This window comes from Prionailurus bengalensis, chromosome C2 (assembly GCF_016509475.1).
Source record: "Prionailurus bengalensis isolate Pbe53 chromosome C2, Fcat_Pben_1.1_paternal_pri, whole genome shotgun sequence".
Taxonomy (NCBI): Eukaryota; Metazoa; Chordata; class Mammalia; order Carnivora; family Felidae; genus Prionailurus; species Prionailurus bengalensis.
In genome coordinates, this window is record NC_057350.1 from 66,922,364 (window position 1) to 66,941,935 (window position 19,572).

The 19,572-nt window shown below is 37.8% G+C and overlaps 1 protein-coding gene across 3 annotated transcripts in view; it reads left to right on the top strand.

Moving 5' to 3' along the window:
- The window catches only part of GTF2E1 (general transcription factor IIE subunit 1), a 36,307-nt gene that overhangs the window by 1,453 nt on the left and 15,282 nt on the right, over positions 1-19,572 (top strand). For all 3 annotated transcript variants that reach the window (XM_043594271.1, XM_043594272.1, XM_043594270.1), the window contains exon 2: positions 3,603-4,069. In XM_043594271.1, the coding sequence (XP_043450206.1) occupies positions 3,622-4,069 (448 nt within the window). In that variant the 5' untranslated portion in view covers positions 3,603-3,621. The remainder of the gene's footprint in view (positions 1-3,602; positions 4,070-19,572) is intronic.

Sequence of the window (19,572 nt, forward strand, 5' to 3'; positions counted from 1 at the left end):
GTTACCCTGTGGGAACATGATCTCACTTTTTTCCTCAGATACTTCCAACTTTCAAGCTTAAAGTTGAAATTTATGTGAAATTTCACGATTTTTCAGTGTTGATGACTAATTCAGAAAATCTTCAAAACGTTCTTTGGGTCAAACAATGTGACAGAGGCTGCCAGTTTGAGACCTCTGACTTAAGTAACATGATAAATCCAAAGACCGAGTAGGAGATTCAGCTTAAGTGGGGAAGTAGAAATGATAGAGGAGAGAACAAAACGTCAGGAAGGATGATTTTAGAATGTAGAGGTTTTGCATAAGCTGGAACAGCATGACTTCTTTCCTGAGCCCCAGTTTCATTTGTTCAGCTACCTGCTGGACATCTTCACAGAATATTCTGTGGTATATCCTCAAAGACAAGCATCTAAAAGCGAATGCCTCATTTCTTCCAAACCTGTTCCTCTTTCAGGTGTTAACTCATTTTTCTTAGTAGTATTCTCTTCCTAGCTACACTGGCTCAAAGCACATAACTATATGTCATTATTTAATAATATTAAGCATGTTGTTTAATGGGTGCAGTGTTTCAGTTTTACAAGATGCAAAGGGTTATGGAGATGGGGGGTGGGGATAGTTGTGCCACAGCATGAATATATTTAATACCACTGAACTGTATACTTCAAAATGGTTAATTGCTAAATTTTGTGTTTTGTGTATTTTACCACAATAAAAAGTGTTGTCAAACAAACAAACCCAAATAGCTATTTAAAATTTTCCCACTCTGTAACTCATTTCCAATAAATTATCAGATTCTTTTAATTTTGTTTTTGTAGTAAGTTTCATTCATCCTGTCCTTTCTTCCTTAGTTTAGGCTTGGTTACCATGGCTCTTAATAGCTTTGCAGTGGCTCCATCTTCAATACTTATGGCCATTTCTCATATTGTTACAAGAGTCACTTTTCTAAATAGAGGGTATTATTATCAATGCCTGTATTTAATAGCACTTTTCTGTTTTTAGCCCTGAAAGCAGAACACTTTACATGAATTATCTCAGGTAATCTGTACTTCAAATCTACGAGGAGGGTGCTATCAATCACTTATAGATGAGGAAACAGAATTTTCTAACGTCACCGGTAGGAAATGGTGGAGCTGGGATTCTAAACCAAAACTATTGTACTGCAGAGTCCCTACATGAATTATCTCAGGTAATCTGTACTTCAAATCTACTAGGAGGGTGCTATCAATCACTTATAGATGAGGAAACAGAATTTTCTAACGTCACCGGTAGGAAATGGTGGAGCTGGGATTCTAAACCAAAACTATTGTACTGCAGAGTCCCTCATGTCACTCCCTGCTTAAATCTGTAGGGCCCACTAAGGTGTTTCAGGCAAAGGAGACAGGCAAAATGATAATGTGTATTGGGGGAACATGTAGTAGCCACTCACCAAATTTGTCAGGAACAGTGGTCAGAGACTTTGTGTGTTGGAACACAGAATAAATAACAGGTTATAACAGAATAAATAAAATAACACTATGCCTAACCTGGCTCTCTCAGACCAGCTGAAACAAAATATCTGGGAATGGGGCCCAGGATGGGTGTTTTTAAATGCTCCCCAGATGATTCTGCTTTACAGCCAGGGTTGAGAACCATTGGTCTAGAATATGGAGCTTATGGAGTGGGAGGTCAGGGAGGGCAATATAACAGTAGGAAATAATACTGGAAAAGTAATTTATTTTGACATTTGCCATTTTTCGTTTGTTAGATATTTTAGAGGCTGTATGTTATGTTTTGCCAACTGTTGAGCGTGTAAAACAAAGCAAACAAAAAAACTGGGGTCAAATTGGAAAGGAGAACAAAATGCATCTGGTAGTATGCTATGATAGTACTTTTGTGTTCAACTCAGGTACTTGTTCAGCATCCTTCAGCCTTGGGATGACAGGAATGTTTTAGGACTACAATAGGTTTGGATCTAGGTCCTGCTTTGTCTCTTATATATAGTCATTCCTGCCTGATTATTTACAATCTGAAATACTGTAACTGACTTTCCTTTTATCTTTCCTTTATTACACATAGGGCATTATATTTCCCCCCCAAAATATGTGTATAGATTGGTTGTTTAGGAATACCTTGATAGTATAGTACTGTGGATATAAAGACATTTCTTCTAAAAAAGGTATTAAATCTGATTCTGTTGATAACCACTGATTATAAACAAAAGGTTCAATCGAAACTAATATTAATAAAAGAATGTGATTCTCTATTGAAAGAGTTCAATAGCCTCTTAAAAATTTCCCTATAGTGTAGGGAAATGTTGACATAGTCTGTGTGGATAGCCTGGCTGTCACGTATTGATTTAATGATTAAACCAACATGGGAGCTACCCTTATCAACAAGTGTTTCCTAATACACATATTGCTTCACATTCTTATTTATTCACCACAATAACCTCACTGAGATAATTAATATCCTTATTTCTCAGAGAGTAAAATGTGGCTTGAAGTTGTTTTAAGGAATTTGCTCAGGATCACACAGCTACTAAATCTCAGGCTAACTGAATTCCAATGCACAGGCTTTTTAACAGCCATGTGAAAATCTAGCCCATGCCAGTGTGGGCTTGTAGAAGATAGCCTTATGGGTCATGACGTGAGAACTGGGTACTTCGTCCTGCAAGAAGGGATCCAGTATTTAAAGATATCTTGAGTTGTTTTTGTTTTTGTTTTTGTTTTTTGTTTTTGACTGTTTACTCAACTGATCATCAGATTTAACTTTGCAAGGTTGGTAAAGCTATCTGGATCCAAGTGTTAATTTCTTTCAGATTTATAACAGTAATTTTGCCAAACACCCATCTGGTGATTACTTATGTGTTTATTGGTTTATTGTGATTTTATTGTGAAAGCATGACTATGTAAAACCTCCTAGAATAGATTTTGGTAGGAAAATTTTTCTCAAGAAAAGAAATAAAGACACTTTAAGGATATGCTGATAGATTTTTCAGGGGTTTCCCAGCATTCCCAAAGATTATAGCATTAAGAATAGTGAGGCTTCATTTATCTTTTTTGTTTCTTTTTCTGAAATAAAGTGGGCTTGATATAATACAACATTGCTATTGGTAATAAGTTTCTTTTTAGAATCAAGCACAGTAGATCATGAAAATGACCATTTAAGGAATATGTGAAGCTTTTAAAGTATAATCTGTGTACTGTAAAGGAAAATCTTGTTTTCTGTTAAATGCTTAGGCTTTATAAGTCTTTCTTAATTTTTTTTTTTAACATTTATTTATTTTTGAGACAAAGAGAGACAGAGCATGAATGGGGGAGGGTCAGAGAGAGAGGGTGACACAGAATCTGAAACAGGCTCCAGGCTGTGAGCTGTCAGCACAGAGCCCGACACAGGGCTCGAACTCAGACCTCGAGATCATGACATGAGCCAAAGTCAGATGCTTAACAGACTGAGCCACCCAGGCGCCCCTATAAGTCTTAAAACAATGTCTCAGATACCTTTGTGGCACTTCAAAGGGTGGTAACTACCAGCTCCCTATTGGGTTGATAATTCTAGATTTAAAATGATTACTATGTCCTTCTGATCCCTTTTTTTTTTTTTTTCTGAATTTGGTTTATTTAAAGTTGAAGTTTGCTGCTAAAGATGGCAGACCCAGATGTCCTCACCGAGGTTCCTGCAGCATTGAAGAGGCTAGCCAAGTACGTGATCCGGGGGTTTTATGGCATTGAGCATGCTTTGGCCTTGGACATCTTGATCCGGAACCCCTGTGTGAAAGAGGAGGATATGTTGGAGCTGCTCAAGTTTGATCGGAAGCAACTTCGATCAGTTTTGAATAATTTAAAGGGAGATAAGTTCATCAAATGCAGAATGAGGGTAGAGACTGCTGCAGATGGGAAAACCACTCGCCATAACTACTACTTTATTAATTATCGTACTCTTGTTAACGTGGTGAAATATAAATTGGACCACATGAGAAGGAGGATTGAAACTGATGAGAGAGATTCCACCAACCGGGCTTCCTTCAAATGTCCTGTCTGTAGTAGTACTTTTACGGACTTAGAAGCTAATCAGCTCTTTGATCCTATGACAGGTGAGATTTTTTTCCAATTTATGAATCTTTCTTTTAAGTAATTTTAAAAAATAAATTATTTCTTAAATTGGTTTATCTAATTTTTTAAAAAAGCTTATTTATTTATTTTGAGAGAGAGAGAGAGAATGCATGCAAACTGGGGAAGGGCAGAGAGAGAGGAACAGAGAGAAATCCAAGCAGGGTCTGTGCTGAGAGTGTGGAGCCCGATGTGGAGCTGGGGCCCTAGGTGGAGCTCAATCCCATGAACTGTGAGATGACCTGAGCTGAAACCAAGAGTCAGATGCTTAACCGACTGAGCCACCAGGCATCCCTGGTTTAATTTTGGAACCAATTATGCATATCATTATAAAATTGAACGGATTCGTAAGTCCGTGTATGGTCATTCTTAGTCTTACTTTCTTGTTTGACTGTCATACTACTTTTAGAAGCTTGCCTTTTTCATTCACAAGGACGTGTCCTGTATCACCCATGGCCCTCCTACCTCTGCTCCCACCCTCAACCCCTTATTTGCAGTTGTAGCCTAATCTGAAGGGTTGGCTTCTCTACCACTTTGAAGCCATTCTGACCTCTTTGACCTCTTCCTTCAACATTTATTTGAATGTCTACTTGTAGCAGTCACTGCCAGAAAGTTATAATACAATGTATCTAAATGCTTTGTTAGTGGAAGTACAAAGTTCTATTAGGAGTATTTAACTAGGGCCTCTAATCTGCATTTGGGGAAGGCCTCTGGAAGAAGTACTGTCTGAGACCTAAAAGATCAGCGTCAGCCAGATGAAATAAGAGGGGCACCTTTTGCAGGTTTATTAGTGGAAGAGAATTGTCAACATGATCTGTAATTTGCTTCATCTAATTAAATGCTTTAGGTTTTAAGGATTTTTCTTATCAACACAGGATTGTAAAACATGCATTTTCTAAAAACACAATATGCCTAGTGTTAACATCAGGAACTTAAATTTTTTTTTAATGTTTATTTATTTTTGAGAGAGAGAGAGGCACCACGACTGGGGGAGAGGCAGAGGGAGAGAGGGAGACACAGAATCTGAAACAGGCTCCAGGCTCTGGGCCATCAGCACAGAGCCTGATGTGGAGCTCAAACTCTGAACAGTGAGATCATGACCTGAGCCGAAGTCAGACACTTAACCGACTGAGCCACCCAAGTGCCCCAACATCAGAAACTTTAAAGTGCTGGGTTGTATAGTAATTTTGTCTTGTTGTCATTTGTAAACTGGAAAAGAGTGTACAGTTTTGGTAATTATTCGGTGGATTAACTTTGTATTATTTTCTAGAGGCAAAAATCTATAGAGAGAGCCAATGCTGGTAAGTTAGATTGTCCCCTTGTTATGGTAGAATTCAGGAGTATAGGGTACTTTTTAGTTCGTAGATCTGCCTTTTAAAAAACTATCTGAAAAATGTGAACTTTCACACATGAAATGTTCTATTGCAAAAAAAAAGATTTATGTATGTTTAATTGTCTAATTTTTGTATATGTTATGTATTGTCTATTTAAGAGAATTTTGCAATTATTTTTTAATGAGAAATAATCCAAATATCAATTAAGATTATTAACCTAAAGAACTAGAAATAGCCGGTGACTTCTCTTATTTATTGTGAAGCAGTCATTTTAGATGAAAAGTAATTTAAAGAAGTCACATTTGTATTAAATGTTTAATTTGTCAGACAGAGCCTGCTTACCTTGAAAGGGCTTAACTAGGAAGAGATCTTGGTTGTAAGAAAATTTCAACCACCCTGAATATAAGAATTGCTTGAGTGTGCTATAGAGGAATGTTATAAAATGTATCTGGAGCTCTTTCAGAATAGACTAGAAAATTCTCATCATTTTTTCCATTCGCTCTAGCAGATTTCTTAAAGGAGCTCTGGGTTTTGGTTTTGTGATTCTCGGCAGATATTGGTGTTACAGTGGTTGTCTTTGTCACTCTTGACTACAGTAGTAGGTGTAATCCAGTCCCTCAGAGAAGGTAATCTAAAGTAATGTGCTTCTACATTTATTCATATGATACTTATTTAATTTCATGAGACTTTCTAAAGGGAAGTATTTCCACTACTTATAAATCAGTATGTAGGAGATTGATCTGTAATGCTCTTTGTATTTCACTTAGGGTTAGTGTCTGAATGAAACTAGTTGTCAGCAATAGTTGGACTGTGTGGGAGATGGCCTAATATCAAAATACAGTCAAGATTATCTGAATCAAGGATATTGAGTCACTGATCAGACAGTACAGTCAACTTAATTGCCATTTATGTCTCCCTAGTGAAGGTGTCTTAAGGTATCATGATTGAAAATTTTTAGTCATTGGGGAACTTCATTCTGAAAATATACCTGCTTTTTGATTATAATTTGGTTTTTTCATGTGGACTTTGCCTTTAAGGAGAGAATGTGCTGATTGGGTGATATTAGGCCCAGTTTTTGTGTCAGTTCTGGTGTTTTGTTTTTTCACTATTAATGCCTTGACATCATCCCTTGGTTATACATTCCCTTGAGAAATCTTGGTCTCTTTTTCTCTTTGCTCCCTTCCTCTGTTTTATTCATGCCCCACCCCCATTTTAAAGAAGATGGGAAATAAACATTTTGTATGTGTATCAGAGGAGAAGGAGGGAACTTTTTCTATTGTAATATTTATGCTCTCTTTATTTTTTATTTTTTATTAAAAAAATTTTTTTTTTCAACGTTTATTTATTTTTGGGACAGAGAGAGACAGAGCATGAACGGGGGAGGGGCAGAGAGAGAGGGAGACACAGAATCGGAAACAGGCTCCAGGCTCTGAGCCATCAGCCCAGAGCCTGACGCGGGGCTCGAACTCACGGACCGCTAGATCGTGACCTGGCTGAAGTCGGACGCTCAACTGACTGCGCCACCCAGGCGCCCCTATGCTCTCTTTAAATTGATAGAATTATAGTTTTCATTCAAGCCCAGTCTTGTACAAAGCTATTCTATTTCTTCCAGGTTGTTATTGGAGATTGATGATATTTCTGAGTAAATGATGGGGGAATCTGATAGGCATTTGTCTCCATTTCCATCTCAACAATTATTAGGTTGAACTGTGGTTTATATCAGTAATTAGGGGGCATTCAGGAATTAAATTTGAAGCTTTCTAGACTTAATTATTTCCATGAAAAAAGTTTTTAACTCAAGTGTATGGGCAGCTCCCTGCCACTGGACAAAGGATAATGACTCCTAGATGAGCATCCAGAAGTTCTAGGCTCAGGAAATTCTGAATTCAGCAAGAATTGTTTTACCATTGTTTATTCACATAAGCCAGTGATCTTTTTGCTTCAGTTCATAGCCTTTCCTTACCCCATTTCTCTTTTCCCTAAAGATTCTAGGTTCTTTCCATACTTCCCATTTAGATTTTGCCATTAGTATTCTTGGGTTGAACTCTCCCCAAATGTTTGATGCTTGGTCTGTGTGAGATCTCTGCTCCCAGTTCCTTGTGCAGAGCTCCTAAAACTCTTATAATTTCCTAAGTGATAAGAGCACAAATAGCATCTTTTATTCTAATATTTGGCTTTTGACCCCTGTTTCTGACACAGGGCTCCTGAAACCCATGTGATTTCCTGGGTAATAAGAGTGTCTTTTGTCCTAATGAGGTCACTCTGGGTGGGTCCTGGATGGCTCCTGGATGAGGGCTGGTCACAGACCAAGCTAAGACCAAGCTTGGAATTTTCAGCCCCACCCCCTATTCTCTTGAGAAGGGAGAAGGGCTGAAAATGGAGTTGATGAGTGATCATCCATGCATGAGGAAGCTTCCATAAAAATCTCAGTAGTATGGGATTCAGGGATCTTTCAGGTTAGTGAACATGTGGAGGTGCAGGGAGAGTGATGCACTCCGAGAGGACAGGGAAGCCTGGTATGCTTTGCTAAATAGTTGGCCCTACACATCTTTTCCATCTGGATATTCATCTGTATCCTTTATCATATCCTTTAATAAACTGGTAAACATAAGTAAGTATATCCCTGAATTCTGTGTGCCGCTCTAGCAAATTAACTGAATCCAAGGAGGAGCTTGTTCGTTGGAACTTTCTATCTATAGCTGGTTGGTCAGAAGCACCCATGGTAACTTGGGCTTGTGACTGGCATCTGAAGTTGGGGTGAGGGGACAGTCTTGTAGGACTAAGCCCTCAGCCTGTGGGTTCTGATGCTCTCTCCAGGTAGCCATAACTGAGTTGAATGTTAGGACATCCAGCTGGTGTCACAGGGAATTACTTGGGGTAAAACCTCCACACATTTGGGGACCAAAAGTGTCAGAAGTGAAGTGTTGTGTGTGACTAGTAAAGGAGACACACAGGGAAGAAATACACAGTAGGGAAGAACTGGGCTTCTTGCTACATGGAAAGAAAAAAGGCTAAGGTTTTTCCGTTAAAGTATGTATAGATACTTTATTTCATTGAAATGGAATGGCTTAGCCTTTGCCCATTAGTCTCTGGTTTCAGAAGCTTAATCAGGCAAAACCAGCTGTTTTAGTGAAATATGGGAATTTTATGTAATCAAAACAAAGACCATATGACATGAAATCCCTCAAATCAGCAAAATAGCATCTTTTAGATTTAGCAAGCTTTCTGGCCATGTAGGTAGATTTAGTATTTCTATTGCTACTTTAGTAGTCTCAACCATGGGTGATTTAGCTAATGGCACTTTTTTTTTAAAGTTTATTTATTTTAAGAGAGAGAGGGTACGTGCTCACGCACAGTGGAGGGGCAGAGAGTGAGGGAGAGAGAGAATCCCAAGCAGGCTCTGCACCTGTCAGTGCAGAGCCTGTTGTAGGGCTACATCTCACAAACCATGAGATCACTACCTGAGCCAAAATCAAGAGTCATACGCGTAACCAACTGTGCCACCCAGGCACCTCAGTTAATGGCCCTTCTAAGTTAAAGTCAGCAACAAGCTTCCCCAAAAGGAAGGGGAAGATTGTATTCTCCTTTAAGATTCGATGATATGGAAGTAGTTTTATATTTTTCATTTAAAAATTAATGCAGCCATAATGCCAGAGAAAATTTTGAAGAGAAAAAAAATTACCTGCAAACCACTATCCTTTTGCATATGACCTATAATTATAATGGTAACCAAGAATAGTTTGTAATCTTTTGGTTCCTTAATGTACCAAACTCTCCTGTTTCTATCTAGTGTTCAAAATATGCTTTACTAGGTGTGATTTTTCCCCCCTCATTTTCCTTTCCACCCCTTTTGGGCACTTTGTTTTTATCTATATTTTGTTAATATAGATATGATGCTTTGAACACTTTTATGTATATAGCATTTTAATGTTTAAGTTTTCCTTTGGAAGAATTCTCAATAGTGGGAATAGTGAGTGAAAGAATATAGTTTTTATACTTCTTTCTAAAACATTTTTTTAATGTTTATTTTTGAGAGAGAGAGCAGGGAGGGGCAGAGAGAGAGGGAGACACAAAATCTGAAGCAGGCTCCAGACTCTGACTCTCAGCACAGAGCCCAATGTGGGACTCGAACCCACTAACCGTGAGATCATGCATGACCTGAGCAGAAATCAAGAGGCAAATGCTTAACTGACTAAGCCACCCAGGCGCCCCTAGTTTTTGTATTTCTTTAAAGGCATATGTGGCACTGTAGTTTTGTCGGGGATCAGTAGGAGGTAAATTAAAAACAAAAATTTTTAATGTTTATTTATTTTTGAGAGAGAGAGAGAGAGAGAGAGAGAGAGAGAGGGCACGCACAAGCAGGGGAAGGGCAGACAGAGAGAGAGAGAGAGAGGCAGAGGGTCCAAAGCGGGCTCTGTGCAATGGCAGACACCCTGATACAGGACTTGAACTAATGAACCGAGAGATCATGGCCTGAGCTGAAGTTGGATACTTAATTGACTGAGCCACCTAGGCGCCCCAAGGAGATAAATTAAGTGTTTGAATTAGAAATAGTTTGGAAGCCCCTATTACTGAATTTACCTAGAGACTGAGAATCACATTTTATTTATTTATTTTTTATTATTAAAAAAATTTTTTTTTTATATTTATTTATTTTTGAGAGGTCACAAGTGGGGAAGGGCAGAGAGAGAAGGAGACACAGAATCCGAAGCATGCTCCAGGCTCTGAGCTGTCAGCACAAGAGCCCGATGTGGGGCTCGAACTCACGGACTGTGAGATCATGACCTGAGCCGAAGTTGGATGCTCAAGCAACTGAGCCACCCAGGCACCCCGAGAATCACATTTTATTTATTTATTAAAAAAAATTTTTTTTTTCAGCGTTTATTTATTTTTGGGACAGAGAGAGACAGAGCATGAACGGGGGAGGGGCAGAGAGAGAGGGAGACACAGAATCGGAAACAGGCTCCAGGCTCTGAGCCATCAGCCCAGAGCCTGACACGGGGCTTGAACTCACGGACCGCGAGATTGTGACCTGGCTGAAGTCGGACGCTTAACCGACTGCGCCACCCAGGCACCCCGAGAATCACATTTTAAATAAACTTTTGAATAAATTAAAAAAAGAATCTTATAACTATGTATATAATACGTTTTTAGAAATAGGAATTTAGAGATTAATTTTTCTGGCTCAACTCATCTAATGATGTGTGTGTGGGTACACTTAAACATGCCTGTGCTGTACTCTAGGGTTTGGAGGATCTTACCAAGTAATAAATCTGGGGCTGTATAGATTTCTAGGATGTTGTAGGTTGAGTATCAGGAAAGAATATTCAGCTTGTTTCGTGTGGCTACATGAAAATAGAGATACATTAGTATTAATAGTATTAGAAGAGACGGATTAGTGTTAAAGGAGTCTTTAGTAACTAACTGTAAAAGAAAATAAGTGTCTGGTAAATAACTCTTAAAAACAGCTATAATGTTCCACTGTCTCTGGTCACTTGGAATATCAAGTAAACTCCATATCTACTTGGGATCTTCATATATAAATTTGGGGTTAAATCATGAGTCCTTTCTTGCCTTGTGACTGCAGGTAAAGCTTTTTAGTTTATAAGCAGATCAGTTTCTTGATCCCCATATCATTAAAATTCCTCAATTTCCTTAACAAATATTTTGCAACTGTTAGGGTCCTGTATTTGTGAGACTCCTTAAGACTTGTTAATGATGTTTATATTCATACAGCAGGCTACTTTTTCCTGTCCTTACCTCTTTCTACTTAGGACAGGAGATGTCTTATAAGCAGTATTTTCAATTCCTGAAATGCTAATAACACAACCACACACACACACACACACACACACACACATATTTCTAGGATTATTTGACTCATTTGCTGATTTGGAATCTTGCCCAGGACAGTTTCATTAGAAAAGCATACTGGAAAACTCAGAAGTGTGGATTTGTTTTGGGTAAGGGGAGGCGATTATTAAGTTAAAAAATAAAAGCAATTTACAGAAAGTTACAAAAAGATAGTAAAGAAACAAGTGTCTTCTCTCTTTTACCCTTCTCACCTCTTCAAAACCTTTAGATCTGATTAAAAAAAAAATTATGTTGCTTTGATCATGAGGATTTGAGGGCTTTTTTCTTAAATGAAACTTTTGGTGAGTTGTATCCTTTTTGTATTTTGATGCTGATTATATGGAAGCTAATTTGTGAAAAGTTGCACTTTAGTTTGATGCTGGCATATAATATCCTATTGATTATGGTCTTTCAAAGAATTGTATCAAAACGACAGATTTTTTTGCCTGCTCACTGCATGTTGAGATGGATTCGATTTAAGCCTAATTTAGATAATTTATTGCAGACTTTAGTATTTATGTAAGTACTATACTTCAATTTGCTGTTTCCCCTCCCAGGCATAGTATATTTTTTCCCCTTCATAGTGAGTTCCAGAATCTGAGAATATTGTATGATTATACCAAATCTACAAGTGCCCATTTATGGAAGGACAGAAGCCAGTTTCATTGATAAGTTGAGTTATAGAGTGTGGGGTTTTACTAGATACATCACAAATATGTTTGAGATCTTCTGAATTAAAAAATTTGTTAGAATTGCTTTTTTTTCCTTCTGCATGCAAAGCAGTGAGTATTTTACAGCGTTAATACATGTTCTGCAGTGAATTGTTAAAGGATAGTTTTTTAAGTACCTTTTTATTAAAGGTCAAATAATTATAGGAAATATATAACTATGTTCTTGTTATGTCTGTTGCTATTTTATAATAGCAGTTCCTTTTTCCATACATTTCCCCTTGCCCAATTAAACTGAAGAAATTTGCTTTATGAAATAAAGTTTAGAAATTAGAATAAAAGGTGATTTTTGAGACTAACATTTTAATGCATTTGCCTCTGAATATTTTGAGTTATAAAAGTTATAACAAAGGACTTGATGCTTTCAAAGAATAACCCAAGAGTGTGTGACTTTTGCATATTAGTTAAGAAGTAGTTGAGTGTTTTGGAGGATTAAAAATAACATTTGTTTCCTTCCTTCTAAAAATACATAACTAATATGTTAATGTAAACATATTAAGGATCCAAATAGTAGAAAAATATGTCAAATAAAATGGCACATCTAGGTTTTCCACTCTGTGCGCTTCCACTCGACCCAGTCCCCACTCACACCACCTTTTGTTGTGTTAACAACTATTGTTTTGTGGTTACCCTTCCAGTTCTCCCTCACACCCCAACCCCACCTGACTGCCTCAACCCCTTTTGAAATGTAAGAAAGCAAAGTGATTCTTTTTTTTTTAAGTGATTAAGTATGTTGTCGTTTTAACAGCTTATGGTTAATAAATATTGGTCAACTTCTGATAGTATTGTCAGGGTTTTTTAAGATACTTATTACATTGGGTCCTTTTGCAAAATTAGTGTGTTCAGTTGCCATGTCATTTTCATAAGTTGTGTTTAGTTTTTTTAAGCAATGGCTATAAAACAGTAAAATGACAATGTTTTTGGATTCCAGAGTCTTGAGTTCTAGTCTTGGGTTATGTTAGTAATTATTCGCTTGGGTGAATCCTATAATCATTCTAGGCCTTTGTTTTTTAGCATATGGAAAATGGTAAGTTCAGTCTTTTCTATACCATATATGGTTGAGAAACCTCTCAACTCTAATTTCAGAGCACCCTTTGGTTTGGAGAATAGTTGATATTTAAAACGAATTTTTTTTTAATGTTAATTTATTTTTGAGAGAGAGAGAGACAGACAGAACGCAAGTTGGGGAGGGGCAGAGAGAGAGGGAGACACAGGATCCGAAGCAGGCTCCAGGCTCCGAGCTGTCAGCACAGAGCCTGACAAGGGGACTGGAACTCACGAACCGTGAGTTCATGACCTGAACCTAAGTTGGACGTTCCACCGACTGAGCCACCCAGATGCCCCGAATAGTTGATATTTTAAAGTATATAGAGGCTAGGGTTTTATCATTTCTTTTAGAGGATAATGTTGGTCACTTTGGGTTAATTTGAAAGCCCTTGGGTAAGAATTGAAACTATTGGTTATAGTAGTGTTCATGTAGAAAATATGCTTTGTTTATGCTATCTTCAGAAACACTTTATGGCATAATGGAGAATAATATTTACATTTTTTGTCAGTTTTATTTTCCCAAGCTTCCAGTTCACTCCCTTTCCCCATGTATACATAATCCATAAAATATTCAGTGGGAAGGGAAACTGCCCAAATATGCTTCCTAGGGTATATGGTGGTTGGATTCTTACATTGTGGTAAAATTAATCCCATATGTTAGTGATATGTCTTGAAGTTTTGTAGTTTCCTCTTTATCTCACTAGTTACTTGGTTTTAACATGGAACTGTTAATTGCTCCTTATTTTATTTTGTTTTTTCCTGGAAGTTTTTTGAGTGAGGAAGGAGTTTATTTAGTTTTTTCACAGGATTGTCCAGAAAAGTTATCTTAGCCATTATCTCTTGCTTAGATTTCACACCATTCTTAGTCTTCTTTCATTCTTGCTGCCCATTTGGACTGATTGTCATAGTAGCCAGCGACCCTTCTTGAAAAGCATGTTAGACTCTATCACTCTTCTGTTCACAACCCTCCAAAGGCTTCTCCCCTCATTCAGAAAAGTCACAGTCCTTAACACAACTTACTTGCCTTTTTCATGCTATTTTCTCTTGCTAAATATCTGCATGACTGGCTGGCTCCATTACATGTTTCAAACCTCATCTCACTTGCTGTATCAGAGGGGCCTTCCTCAAGTTTCATATGTAATAGAGCATACCCCTTTCCATTGCCCTCCTTTATCTTTATCCTCTTTTCTTGCTTTTTCTTTATTATACTTATCAACACCTCATGTTATTTATTATTTTTTTTTGTCTTGACTAATTCCTCACTAGAATGTGAGCTCTACAAAAGCAGCTTCCTAGACTTAGGAAGGCCAAAAGGTAGGAAATCTTTTGGACATCGGTCCCATTGTGCTGGGGTGAGGGCTGTGCACAGCATATACCTGATCTCTGTTTCCTTGGCTAGCCTTGAGGATTTGCAACATGACTTGCAACATGACTAGCCCCTTGAGGGCTGCAGCATGACTCCTTCTTCAGTGCTGCAGCACCTGTGCTATATCAAAGCAATTGGACTTTAAAAAAAATTTTTAATAGAAAAATGACTGAATAATATTCCATTTGGAATTAATACTATGGCAAATCTTTGACAGTGAATTCTGGGCATTAAACTGTTGATGTATACCAGAATAAAGAAGGTAAAAACATGATCCTAAATAATGTCTAATTGTTTAGGGAGTTGACTCATATCTTCTGCCCTTTTCCTCAATTATGATACATTTCCAAAACATTTTCTTTTTTTTCAGACTAAGGAAGATAAACATTTTTTTCACTTTGGTTTTATTTGTATTTATTGTACCCTTAGTTGAATACTCACATAATTAAAATAAGTATGATGTTTGCTAAAATGAGTAATGTGTTGGAAGCAGTTAAGTGGAAGACGTTGGCCAGCATAATAAATTTTCTCCTGTGTTGAGCAAAAGAAAAACGTTGTTTGAATTTTGTTGAACTTTATTGTTTGTTTGGTTTTTTTTTCCTTTTGTTTCCAGCCCTTCTCTCCCCTCCCTAACCCTTTCCCCTGCCCTCAATTCATATTTGTTTTTACATTTTGTTATTTTGGGAGAAAGTTAAATGATATAAACCACTTCTTTCCCTTCTTCCTCCTCCTCCCTCACATGCCCACAGTTAGGTCTCCATTTCTTTTCTCATTTTGGGGTGATAACTTCATTAGAAGAGCCCTGAGTCATAGAATTGAGTCATTCATGTACTACAAAATAGACAACCCTAAAATATAGTTTTGAAATATCTATTTGTAAAAGACCTTTTCCTCCCTACTTTCGATTCCTTTTAGTTATCTACAACTGGATGTGTTTTGATTCTCTGGTGAAGCTGATGCATTAAGACTCAGCTGAGTAGGGGCACCTGGGTGGTTCAGTCTGGTTAGGTGTCTGACTTTAGCTCTGGTCATGATCTCACTGCTCGTGAGTTCAAGCCCCGAATGGGGCTCTGGGCTCTAATTCTGTGTCTAGGGCTGTCTCTGCCCACCCCTGCTCGCGCTCTGTCTCTCTCTCAAAAATAAACATTAAAAAAAAGAAAAAAAAGAAGAAAAAAGACTAGCTGAGTAAGTGCTTAGCATGTGATAGGCACTTAATGTTTGTTAAATAAATTATTTGTTACAAATCTTCTCTCCTTCTGTTTTGTATTTTAAGAAATTAGAGCCTATGTATGCACCTGGAGGAAGTTTGCTAAATTGTAGCCAGCGGGGATAATAGAAGGTAGGGAAAGGGACACGTAATTCAGGATGGTGAAGTATGTTTAGTTTTTTGAGTCAGAAATTTATATTTGAATCCAAGCTGAGTGATTTTTATTTTTAAGTTATGACCTGGTAAACTTGAGACTCTGAGTCTTTATTCCCTCATATGTTCTATTTGGATAATACTATTGTCACAGACTTGGCTGTGATGAACACATGGGAATATTTGTGAATAGTTGTCTTTGTATGTTAACACTCAGTTAAGAACTGGCTGCTTGTTGGAAGACCATCTCAAGCCACTAAGACAGATCAATATTTATAAATGTTAGTTTTGACGATCTCATGTTCTTTCTCAAAATCTTTTGATCACTTTCCTATTACTCAAGAATAAAGTCATAATGAAGCTTGACGTTTAAGATTCACTATGACCACCCTAGTTTATCTTGTTAATTCTGTTTTTTACCATTCTTCTTATTACCTCTATTCCTAACTATACTGAAACTACAGTTGAGTATTATTTTCAACTACCTGATTCTCTTATGATCTAGAATGTCCTGTTCTCCTCCCCTTCCCTTGATCTCTGTAACAATTGCTTTTCTTGTAAATTCTACCTTAAACGGTCCACCTTCCATTGTGCTCTCAGCTAGAAGTCATAGTTCTTTGAACTCCCGGACACTTAATGTGCTTTATTTTCACACTGATCCCAGATGTTTATCTCCAGATATCTTTCGTCTCTACTAAACTTTAAGCTTCTTGAGGGAGATTTTGTGTCAATGTGTGTTTACCACCACCCACTCAGAAATACCCTTCTACTAAGTGTACTAAGTAACCCCCCACGAACCTCCTCCACTGCCACCTCTGATTTTTGGAAAGTTGATTTGCATTTTTTAATGTGTCCTGAAATTTATAAAAATGCTGCTGGTATGTTAAGGTAGTCTTAAGTCTTTTCCCATAAAATACAGAATTTGTTATTTTTCTTCTTGGATGCCAGATCTGGCTTTTGACAGGCTGGTTCTTGTTTACAACTGTGTTTTTGTGGTAAACATAGGACTCAAGATGTCAGGCCAACTCTTCCTCTTGTAATGTTTGCCAGACATGATAATTGTTGGGAAACAGTACTTCATGATTTTGTCACGATATGCATGTCTTCCAAGCAGAGGTACCAACCGCCTTTTTTTGGGACTATCTTTTCCATGGATGTTTATATAGTGAGCAGCCTTGGAATATATATTGCTTCTCTCCTTAGCAAGGGTAAGTTTGCTTATTGTTCAGAATAATAAAAATAGAATCTTTCTCCACACCATGCTTTGTTAGTGTCCAAGATGATAAATATAGCATCACCCTCTAGAGCAGAGGACAGGCATGTTTTTGCCCAATATAAAATAGTTCAGGAACTTCGGAGTCTCCTGTAACATAACCCACTGCCTGTACAGTTGTCACCTGGCCCTCTTTGCGTCACCCAGTGGGAATTGGGGCTCAGGGAATTGGCACAAAAGCTGACACTGGCTATTGCTATTGCCATGAGTAATAAAGTTCTTTGTTTCTGACCTAGAAGTCTTATGTCTTTCTCCAGCATCCATGAAACCACAGGGTAACTTGGTAGCTTACAAGTAGGGTAAAAATCTCAGGTCTTCCACAGTTCTCGACAGTAATATAAAAGCCACTCTTTTCAGAACTGCAAAATAGCCCTGCTGTAAATAACTCTTGTTAAATCTTGGTTTCAATTAAGCCTGGCTCTGGAAACTTACCTGGATGAGGCTAGAATTCCTTATGGCTACATACTATCTTCTCTTTCCCCCCATTTAGGGGGGTTAAAAGACTGTTATTCTGAAATTATATTCTATAACCATAATCTTTTTTTCTTTCTCTTTTCCCCAAATAAAAGCATTGCTATTTTATATGGAGGAGCTACACTGACAAGCGTGTTGATTTGTTTACTTAAAGCTGAAGTTTGGAATATATATGCTGTCTTCAAAAGAAATGGGATATTTGTGAGGATTTTTTAAAAAACTTTGGTTGTAACATGATAATTTTAATGATAAAAAATCTAATAAACTAGATAAATAATATGTGTTGGATGGTGACAAATGTTAAGGGGAAAAAAAGGATAGGGCATGGGGCGCCTGGGTGGCTCAGTCGGTTAAGCATCCGACTTCAGCTCAGGTCATGATCTTGTGGTTTGTGAGTTTGAGCCCTGCATCGGGCTCTGTGCTGAACTCTCAGAGCCTGGAGCCTGCTTCGGATTCTGTGTCTCCCTCTCTCTCTGCCCCTCCCCCACACACTCTTTCTCAAAAATAAACATTAAAAAGAGAAAAACAATTAAAAAAAAAAAAAGGATAGGGCAATGGTGAAATGTTAGATACAGTTGGCTAAGGAAGGCCTCACTGAGGTGACGTTTAAGTAAAGACCTGAAGTTAAGTTAGGAGACTAGCCATTTGACTATGTGGAGGGAAAACATTCCCAGCAGAGTAAACAAAGTGTCTGGTGCAAGACATTGAGGAGGCTGGGTAGTGATGCTTTGAAGACATACATTGAGAGGATTTATAGTGTTCCCATTTGTCTTAAATGTCTTTCTGTGCCTCACCAGAGCACTTGCTTTTAGGTTTATCTGTTAGGTACTTCTTGACTTACGGAAGGGGATTTTTTCCTTTAAAAGTATTTTTGAAAGCTACTGAATTAGATAATTTTTCTGCAGTATTCTCTAGTTCTCAGTGGTGGTCTCTGTAAGTGCCAGTCTTTCAACAGTGATGGAAGTCCTCCTTCAGTGTGTTTTTTCCCTTTAACTTTTGTTTTAAATATTTATTTATTTTTGAGAGAGACAGAGTGTGAGTGGAGGAGAGGCAGAGAGAGAGGGAGACAACAGAATCCAAAGCAGGCTCCAGGCCCTGAGCTGTCAGCACAGACCCCAATGTGGGGCTTGAACTCACAGACTGCAAGATCATGACCTGAGCTGAAGTGGGGCACCCAACTAACTGAGCCACCCAGGTGCCCTGAGTGTGGTTTTCTTTCTTTTTTTTTTAATTCAAGAATTTGAGAGCTGATTTTAGACCTCACTTAAATGATTTTTCACTTTCACATAGTTTATATTTATATTTCCGTTGAAGAGAAGAGGCTGAGGCAGCCAGGAATAGTCAGAGAATAAGAGAGCATACCAACTAAAACCTCTCTAGCTAAGGTTACTCATTATCCTTTGTTACTAAATGTAAAAGCTGGTTTTCTATTCTTGTTGATCTTGAAAAATTAACACCACACCATTTCCTCCTTGAAACACTGTCCTGTCCCTCTGGTTGTACCATTTGTCTCAAGGCTTCTTCTTTCCTTGGGCTTATACCTTGACTTTCTATGCTGCTCCCTCCTATTACCCTTTTTGGCTACTCAGATCTGCTTAATGGCTTTAGTTACCTCCATGTTGTTGATTCTCCTGTCAGAATTTCCAACCCCCATTCTTGAGCTCTAAGCAGTTATTATAAGTTGGCTTCTAACATATCCATTTTGGTGGCCATTGGTATATATTCAGATATAAAAAGCAATCTTTAATCTTTTCCCTACAAAACAAAAAAAAACCTGTTCTTTCTCTCTTTCTTTAATTGGTAAATAGTATCCTTGTCTAGTTACTTAAGCTAGAGTCTTTATTCTGGTGTCCATTAGTCAAAGACTATCAGGTGCACACCCATAGGTAAACAAAGTTGGGTTTATTGATGCTTTCTGTAGCAAGGGAACTCATACATCATGAGGAACCTTGGAGTGTCTCAGTAAGACCAAGCTGGACAGACTTAGAGAATTTGGGTTTTTGTTAGGTAATTTGGGGAGGATTAGGGAAATGGTGGGGGTTTGCTTTGCTT